Here is a 9,041-nt window from a genome sequence, read left to right as displayed (position 1 = left end):
CCCTCCCCACCCCGGGGCATCTGGGGTTTCCTTTGGGACACCTAGCCCCTCCTTGGCCAGCACTCATGTCCTAGGAGTGACAGCCCAGACATGCGGGAGGGGACCTGGTGGCTGCTCAGGGAAGCCATGGAGATGTTTTCCCCCAAGCCCTTGGCTGTGCAGCAATCACAGAGTGAGGGCTCCCCGTCCCACCCCACAACCCCCTCCCCAGGGACCCCCAGCCACCCCGTCCCTGCTGGGGTCCCCGCACTCACCCCCTCCCTCCATCGCAGGGCTGAAGAGGATCCACGTGCTGACGGTGCAGGGCAGCTACGAGCTCCGCATCGACCTGGAGGACTTCGACAACGGCACCGCCTTCGCCCACTACGGCAGCTTCGGCGTGGGGCTCTTCTCCGTGGACCCCGAGGAGGACGGGTACCCTGTCTCCATCGCCGACTACTCGGGGACGGCAGGTAGGGTGGCAGGGCAGGGGGATGCACGTGGTCCCATGGGGCAGGGGGAGCCCACGGCCACCAAGGGGCCACCTCACTGGGGTCTTGGCAGCCTCCTCCAGCGGTGGAGCTGGGAGAGGGGCTGCAGTTGGGTGTTTGGAGGGTGGGTGATCCCAAGTGCCCTGTACATCACCAAAAGTGCCTCATTGGGGTGCCCAGGGCAGCCCCCCCTGGGACAGGAGACAGCCTGAGGGGCAGGAAGGGCCCATCATGGCTCCTTTTCCCCTGTGGCAGGTGACTCCTTCCTGAAGCACAACGGGATGAAGTTCACCACCAAGGACCTGGACAACGATCACTCGGAGAACAACTGCGCGGCTTTCTACCACGGCGCCTGGTGGTACCGCAACTGCCACACCTCCAACCTCAACGGGCAGTACCTCAAGGGCCACCACAGCTCCTACGCCGATGGCATCGAGTGGTCCTCCTGGACCGGCTGGCAGTACTCCCTCAAGTTCACCGAGATGAAGATCCGGCCTGTCCGGGAGGAGAATTAGCTGGATGGCATGAGCCCCCCCCCGATGCCCAGACCCCTGCCCTTCCCCACCACCTCGTAGCTCTGTCCCCTCAACTGCCACCCTCTCCATCCTCCCCGAAGGCTGGCCCATCTTCGAGGTGCCCCTGGGGAGCACCTGCCCCCAGCAAGGGTGGATTTAGCTCCTGGGCACCCACGGACATCACTGGACCTTTGCCTCCTCCCACCATGGCTCCCCTGCAGCCAAAATGGGTCTCCTGGCCAGAGCATCACCCACGGCTGGTGCTCACTGCTGTGGGGATTTGAGGAGCAGGGATTTGGGGAGCAGGGATTTGGGGAGCTGTGCCCAGCAGTGTCTGGCAGGGAAGGGAAGGGAAGGGGCTGCCTGGAGGGAGGGAGGGAGGGAGGGAGGGATGCAAGAGCTCGGGCACCTCTGCTCATCTCCACTTTGGGCATGGACACCTGGCTGTGGTCTGGCTGAGCTGGCAAAGGACTGGCAGACACTCGCCCTCGGGAGCCCCCGAGCCCTGCAGAGCCCCTGGCACAGGGATGGGGCTGCTGCTCCATGGCTCCAGCTCACCCCACAGTGCTACTGGGGATGGAGGGTGCTCAACAAGGTTACAGCCCATGCAAACATCTGACCAGGCCAGTGAGTCCTTCTCCAGCCTGCAAAACGCTCTCTTGAAAGGGGCAACAATGAACTCCTTTGTCCCTGCTGTCCCTGTCCTGGCTCCTGGAGCCTCCTGGTTGGGTTGGGGCACCCCAAAGCAAGCCATCATGGAGTTCCAAGGACGCACACCCAGACCTGAGCACGGCACAGAGGTGTTTTGCCAGCGCTGGGGAAACAGGGAGCACGGCGAGGAGGAGGAGGCAATGAAGGCTTGATTCCCAACCCGTGTTTCACGGCTCCTCCCTCCCAACCAGACCTGCCCGGACTCACATCGGACTTTCATCTTCCCAAAGTTATGACCTTTCCCCAAACCCTGGACGTTGGACAGCATGCCCACGTGCCCCCCGCATGAGCCCCCTCCGCTCGCTCTGGGCCCAGGGACTGGAATTCATTTTCACCCAGGATGAGCCGCGCTCTGGCTCGGCACCTGCAGATATTCAAAGCCTTTCATTTCTTCAAATCCCATTAAGGTTTTGCAAAAAGAAGCCCCGAGTGGGGCTTAGCATCTGCAGGGCCCTGATAACCGGGCGGCAAGCAATGCCTCGTGCTGGCTGACCCAAAGAGGAGCAGCCACGGAATGTGGGGTGACTTCTCCCTTTGGTTCCCTGGAATGACTTAAATGGGGGGATTTTTGCCCCCAAAAAAGGGAGGAGAGGGGGACAGCTGGGACCCCACCACCCTTTATGTGATTTTCTGCCAGTGCTGCAGCAGCAATGGGGAGCAAAGCCTCACGTCGGGCCCTGGCCCCAGCAGACACCGTTGGATGGACAGACTGCCCAAGGAAGGGAGGGAAGCTCCCACCACCCCCATTTCCATGGGGCTTAAGGCCTTGGGAGATCAAAGGCTCATCTTCCTGGTGGTGGCAGATTGGTACTTCCCTCCGTGCTTCTCCTTTTTTTTTAAGCCCTCCCCACCTTGGATCCTGTGCTGGCTGCGTCCCTGTTTGTCTGTCCTGATGGGAGTCAGGGACAAATGATGGATTGGGGGACACCACACCTTTCCCTTCTGCCAGAGATGTTCCTCAGAGCCCTCGGGTGAGGACAAGCTCAGAGGACAGGTTCTGTCCTCACCAATCCTGCCGGCCGGACTGGCTTCCTCAAGCCATGGGATTTGGGGGAGCCTGGTGGTGGCTTTTCCCAGCCAGCACGAGAGCAGGAGCCACCAGCAGCTTCCAAGGGACTCCCTGCACCTCAGTGGATCCTTCCAGAAAGGGTCCCACACAGATGAGGAGCACAATTCCCATCTTTACTTTCTGTTCATTTATTTCAGTGGATTAGCTGTAGCTGAGTTTTCTAGGGCTTGTTCTTCAGAACAAGGCGGCACACGGAGCCACGTCCCCAGGGCAGGAAGGCTTGTCCCCTCCCTGGACCCCTCCACTGGTGTTTTTCCATGGTGGGGAGGGGACATTGTACATGGAGTTTGTTGGTAGCACACCCTCGTGTAACTGCCTGTGTCACCCAGGGCCCCCAATGACTTTGACTTGCACAAGAGGTATTGAATCCACGCCGAGAGGCAGGATTTCCCAGGATTAATCCCGGGAGCGCACGCGTCGCTCCGTAGCCCCAGATTAGGCTAAACCCCTCCGTGGTGACACCTCCCTGGAGAGGGGTGGCCAGGGGTGGCCAGGACCTGGCCACGTACGTACCTTTTTGGTGAAGCCCTGGGTCGGGTCGTGGTGTGTAGCGGTGCCGTGAAGTCTAGGTCGTGTGTGAGTGGTGTCCAACGCTGTACATGTGGACTTTCTAAACTCCTTAATAAAAGGAACTCATCGTTACCCGGCGTGTCGGTGGCCGTGGCTGTGGTGTGGTGCAGGGACATCGACGGAGGAACCTGCCGTGGTGACGGCGAAGGGATGCACCAGATTATCGCAGCTCCCGCCGGGATGGGGGTGAGGGCTCCTTCCCTGCACCAGGCTCATAGAATCGTAGAATCATAGAATCTTATGAGGTTGGAAGGGACCTCTGGAGATCATCAAGTCCAACCCCCCCAACAGAGTGGGTCTACCTAGAGCAGGTTGCACAGGATCTTGTCCAGGCAGTTTTTGAATGTCTCCAGAGAAGGAGACTCCACCACCTCATAGTGTGGCATCCCTGGGAACCAGCACATCCCTGGCTCAGCCTGCCCAAAACTGCCAGGGAGACCTGGAGGGGACAGGAACCGGGCAGTGGAGGCTTCACAGGGGCTGCAGCCCAAAGCCTGGCACTGCAGGACCTTGGGGTGGCCCTGGGGCCAGGACAGAGTGGAGCCCCCAGCCCCTTCCCGCTGAGCAGCGGGGTGCTGCCCACCCCACACCCTGCTCTGCCCAGGACAGGAGGGACCCGGGAGGGGATGGACAAGTGCCAGGCGTTGGGGACCACTCTTTAGCTCCAATAGCTGTGTTCACCGGCCAAGGACGGGGGATGCACTTGGGCTTGTCCATGGGGGGCCAGTCCCTGAGCAGGTCTGGGGGTGCAGGGGTCTCTGGGCACCCCCCCCACTTGTACACACATCTGGGGACCCCCAACAGCCACCCAGCACCAAGAGGGTGGGGGACACGAGACCCTGACACCGGCTGCCGGTGCCAAGGCCACCTCCAGCGGGGAGAGCACCCAGCCTCTCCTCCAAATGAGGCAGCAAACGAAGGAGGCGCGTTAATCAGCGGTGATGCCGCGCTCCCATTGCGGCAGCTCGACCAACCCCCCCCCCCATCCCCACCAGCATCGGGGTGGCCACAGCCCTGCCAGCCGGCCACGCGCTCCGGGGTGACACGGCAATTAGCGCCGGCGGGTATTTAATGGCAGGTGAGGAGGGCTGGAGGGCTCAGTCTGGGCACAGGGCGGCACAGAGCGGGGCCAGGGGAGGAGGCACCGGGGCATCACTGGAGACGCAGAGGTGAGTGGCCGTGGACCATCCGTCTGTCTGTCCGCTCTCCCCTGCTTTGTGCCCTCGGGCAGCGCAGGTGGGGAGGAGGGAGAGGATGGGGGGGGGCAGCTGGGGGCAACAGGCAGGGCTGGGCACCCCCTGACACCCCCACTACGGGACTCGGAAGCCCTGATTTTTGGTGCTGGGAGGGTGCTCCCCGCTTTGGGTGCACCCAGAGATTTGGCTTCACTGTGGGTAACTGGGTGCAAAAGGGGAGAGCACAGAAGAGGGAGAAGGTGTGAACGAGGCAGGGAGCACCCCAAAGTGAAGCCCACGGGCAGGGGGGGTGGTGGGGAGGGCATGGGCTCAGCTGGGTCCAGCTCAGGAGCATCCTCAGCAGCTCCCCAGCCTGCAAGCGTGGGGCAGACACCCAGCTACCATCACCAGCAGTGACTTTTAAGGTGACACCTCCAGCAAAAAATAGTAATAATAATAATAATAAAAAAACCCATTTCCCCTTCCTGAGCCTTTGTGGGAGGAGGAAGGGGAGGCAGAGCAGCCCTGCCTGCACTCAAGGTCACCCCAGGTGCCAGCAGCATCTTCTCCTGCAGCCCAGGACCACGCTCCCTCCTGCTCTGCTGGGCAGCCCCTGCTGCCGGGGGGGTCACCGCCGAGCCCCATAAAGCAGGGGGATGTCAAGCACCTTCCTCCCCCCTGGCATTAGCCGGGCGCTGCGGGCAGGACCTGCGCGGGGGGAAGATGAGGCCGGCTGAGGCGAAGGCACTTAAATCCTCCCCGCAGCGCCTCTAAGAGGAGCAGGCGGCTCCGGAGCCCATCAGCCCGCCTGGCTAATAGCCTGGCTAATAGCCCACTCAGCCACCCCCGTCCGCGCAGAGCTCGGCTCTCGGCTGCGAACAAGGGGAGGGGGGGAGTAGCTGCAAGGCTATAATTTGTGAGCAGCGAGCGGCTGAAGATGAAGGGGGGCAGGTCTGAAGGCATCAGGGGAGAGATGGACCCCCCACCACCACCACCACCAGCAGCAGCACCACCACTGCAGGAGGCAGAGGCTGCAGGAGGAGCTGTGGGTGCTGGAGGGGTTTTCTCACAGGGTGTAGGGGTGGCAGGGCTGGATTGTGGGTGCTGGAGGGGTTGTCTCACAGGGTGTAGGGGTGGCAGGTTTGTGGGTGCTGGAGGGGTTGTCTCGCAGGGTGTAGGGGTGACAGGGCTGGTTTGTGGGTGCTGGAGGGGTTATCTCGCAAGGTGTAGGGGTGACAGGGCTGGTTTGTGGGTGCTGGAGGGTTTGTCTTGCAGGGTGTAGGGGTGGCAGGGCTGGTTTGTGGGTGCTGGAGCAGGGATGGGGAACACAGGCTGGCCGAGGACACCCCCTCTGCAGCCACACATCCTGACCACTGCTCTGCCCAAGGATGCTCTGCCGTTTACCAACACATCTCTCCCTTCCTCTGCCTCCCCCAGATGAGAGCACCCTACTCCCTGTCCTGCCTCTTCCTCCTCAGCCTGGGGGCCTGCTTCCCCCCCAGCCAGCGGCAGGAGCCGGCGGACCCCGGGGAAGGGACCCTGCTGAAGCCCAGCTGGCGAGCGGTGGCCGAGGATTCGGGTCCCTGCTGGAGGGCAGGGGCGAAGCGGAGGCGCAGCGAGGAGCTGAGCGTGCTGCTGGGCATCGCCCGGGGGCTGCAGGGCTACGGCAAGGAGGGCAGCGGGCAGCGGCTGGGCAGGCAGGGGGGCTCCGGGCTGCTGCCAGCGGGGGGGGAGAAACGCAGCAGCACGTTGGGGAACCTGGCTGAGGAGCTCAACGGCTACAACAGGAAAAAAGGGGGCTTCACCTTCCGCTTCGGGAGATGAGGGCCCGGACTTGACACCCCCCACCCCTCCTCCTGCAGGTCACCCCCTTCCATCCTTCCCTTCCATCTCACCTAGATTTGCTTGGACAAAAGGGTATTGGGGGGGGGGTTTGCTGCTGGCGTTGCCTCGGGGAGGGGGACACACTGTGTTTGCTCCACTCGCAGCCCTGCTCCAGCTCTCCTGTCCCTGCTCCCAGCCAGTGCAATGGAAGAAGAGGAGGATGATTTAAAAAAGAAGCCACTGCATCCCTTCCCCAGTCACATGTGGCAAGGGTCTCCAGTGCCATGGTGCTGGCAGAGGGCAGGGATGCCACCCCAGGACAGGCAGAAGTGGCCGGGGCAGGCATTGAGGCTGGAGCGAGGAGGGATGAAGTAGCCACCGGCCAGGACAGGGCTGTTGGGGAGGAGCAGGTCCCGCAGAGCTCTCCGTGGAGTCGTGGAGTTGCTGCTCTCCTGCCTGTTAAAGAAAAGTCCCTCGGGCAGCAAATTCCGCTTAGTGTCAAGATGCCACTTACAAGAGCCAGCTCCTGTGAGCAAACCAGGACAGTTTGAGCCAACTCCTGTGAGCAAACCAGGACAGAGCAGCGGGGTTCGAGAAAATCTTGTCCTTAGAAATCCCTGGCGCGAGCACAGAAACCTGCTCTGGCATCACCAGTCCTGCTGCAGTCCCAACGCCTCGCTCACACCCCGACCCCAAAACCTGTCCTCAGATGCCACCAGAGTCCTTGTGAGGGTGAAAAAGCAATGACCGACCTTCAGCATTCTTGTCCCATCACTTGCCTGAAAGCCTGGCCATTCCTAGCCCCTTCCTGGCCTCATCACCACCTATTCCCAGCTGTGGCCACTGCAGAAATGCAGGTGCAGAGGGGCTGAGACAAGGACCCCTGCACCTACCCGGGGCCACCAATGGGTGCTCAGTGTCCTCCTGCTCTCTGATCCCCTCCAGACATCAGCTTGGGGAATCATTAGCCCTAAAAGCCAGCACAGCCACGGCTGCGAAGGACAAGCCCCGCTCCAGCGACTGCCGTCTCCTCCTTCGGGCAGATTGAGCTCTGCCAACGCCAACAACAACGTTTGCCTTTGTGCCTACCACTGCAGGCAGAGATATTAGTAATCAGAGATCTAACTACCTGGCTCGCAGGCACTAACGGCAACTTAGACACCTAACGACTGCTAATATTTCATCGCAGGCACAAAAACGAAGCAGGGCAATTATTTGCAAGCGCTAAATTGCACCCTCAGAATCAAAGACCGTGGCAGGACTTGGTTGGGGGAAAAAAAAAATAAAAAATAAAAAAAATCAGGCTCCAAGAGGTGCATTGTAATATCCATCAAGGAGACAGAGCACTTAACAGAGCGCTGCCAGGGCTGGCGCGAGCTGTTCTCGCAGCAGGAGCGGTGTAAGAGGAGGCTGAAGGGACGACTGGAACCCGCAGGGAAACACCAGCCGTGGGGCAGCTGGGTCTAGGGATGAGGCACAAGAGAAGGCTCCTATGGGGAGCTACGTGTGGGTCACAGCCCCACGGGTGCCAAACAGGAGGGACTCTGGATGAGCAGGGATACAGACGACACCAGGATTTGGCCCTCGCACGAGGACGGCACCAGCTGCGAGGGTGAAGGAGAGGAAGGATGTTTTCCACCCCCTGCATCCCTGCTGTGGGGACCATTTCACACCGCAGGGACCGGGACGGCCACCCAACAACCCTGGTGGCATTTGGGGGTGCCCTTCACCCAGGCACCCCCAAACCCACCTCCCATCCCTCTCGACTCCCACCCCACCGACGGCCGGCGGGCTGGGGGACGCAGGCGCAGCGCTCGCAGCACGCAGCAGACGCGGGAGCTTTATCGATGTTTCTATGGCAACGTCCCCCCCCTCCCTTGTCCCCCCCCCCCTTTCTTTCTTTTGAGTGTTCAAACCATCAATAAATATGCACTGATCAATTTTACCCTGCGCTGGAGTCGGGGGGGGGAGGGATGGGAAGGAGGAAGGGGGGAAGTTTTGGGAGTAACGGCCGGGTTAGCGAGGGCTGGTAAATCCCTGGCTTTGCCGGGATGGATCGTCGCAGGGAAAAGTGGCACCGTTTGCTGTGGGAAGGGAAAGGAGACCTGCTGGGCCATGCTGGGGCTGGGTGGGATGCCTGGGCTCCTGCTCTCATGTCCGGGAGAAGAACAGGGTCAGAGCAGCAGGATAAAACCCCACGTATAACGAGGCTTTGATTGAAGCGCAATAACCCTCTGTATAACTTATTTAAAAGTAAAAGCCAGCGCTTCCCCCAGCGCTTACCTGCGGGTGGGACAGAGCTGGGCTCAGCCCCTGCGCCCTGGGGGGGCTCCTTGATGGGCAGCTGGGATGATGCCACCACCCTCCTCACCCTCAGGGAGGAAAGGGGCTGTTGGGGACAGGCGAGGGACCGTGGCACCCCCCTGAGCAGCCCTCATCAGGCATGAAGACGAGTGATGTGCTTGGTAAAAGGCAGCGCTCCAGGCTCTTCGTTATTGCTCCTTGGTGATTGAGGCTGGGGAGGGGGAAGGAGGAGATAAAAGCACATAGAAAATAACTGCCTGGAGTCTGGGGGTGTTGCCTGGGAGGAAGGAGGGGGGGACACACCAGGAGCAACCCCCCAGGAGGCTGGGAAGCCCATCCCTGTGTGCTGGACATGGTGTCTCCCATCCCCATGGGTAGATTCGCCCCCTCCCAATTCCTCCCC

The 9,041-nt window shown here is 61.3% G+C and overlaps 2 protein-coding genes across 2 annotated transcripts in view; both read left to right on the top strand.

The window, feature by feature from the left end:
- Nucleotides 1-1,240, top strand: part of FIBCD1 (fibrinogen C domain containing 1) — a 28,768-nt gene extending 27,528 nt beyond the window's left edge. Inside the window, exons 5-6 of the mRNA XM_014942731.1 lie at nt 273-452; nt 726-1,240. Of these exons, the coding sequence (XP_014798217.1) occupies nt 273-452; nt 726-985 (440 nt within the window). The 3' untranslated portion in view covers nt 986-1,240. The remainder of the gene's footprint in view (nt 1-272; nt 453-725) is intronic.
- A 4,707-nt stretch (nt 1,241-5,947) lies between these two features.
- QRFP (pyroglutamylated RFamide peptide) lies at nt 5,948-6,334 on the top strand. Its single transcript, XM_014942798.1, has one exon. The coding sequence runs from the start codon at nt 5,948-5,950 to the stop codon at nt 6,332-6,334; it is 387 nt and encodes a 128-aa protein (XP_014798284.1).
- Nucleotides 6,335-9,041: the final 2,707 nt, after the last annotated feature.

The sequence above is a fragment of the Calidris pugnax genome, unplaced genomic scaffold (assembly GCF_001431845.1).
Source record: "Calidris pugnax isolate Ruff unplaced genomic scaffold, ASM143184v1 scaffold102, whole genome shotgun sequence".
Lineage (NCBI taxonomy): Eukaryota > Metazoa > Chordata > Aves > Charadriiformes > Scolopacidae > Calidris > Calidris pugnax.
Note: the sequence above shows the minus strand (reverse complement) of the source record. Positions and strands in the feature narration are given on the sequence as shown.

Bases quoted from the DNA above. Each gene is read 5' to 3' on its own strand.
- QRFP (XM_014942798.1), top strand. From the start codon at position 5,948: ATGAGAGCACCCTACTCCCTGTCCTGCCTCTTCCTCCTCAGCCTGGGG.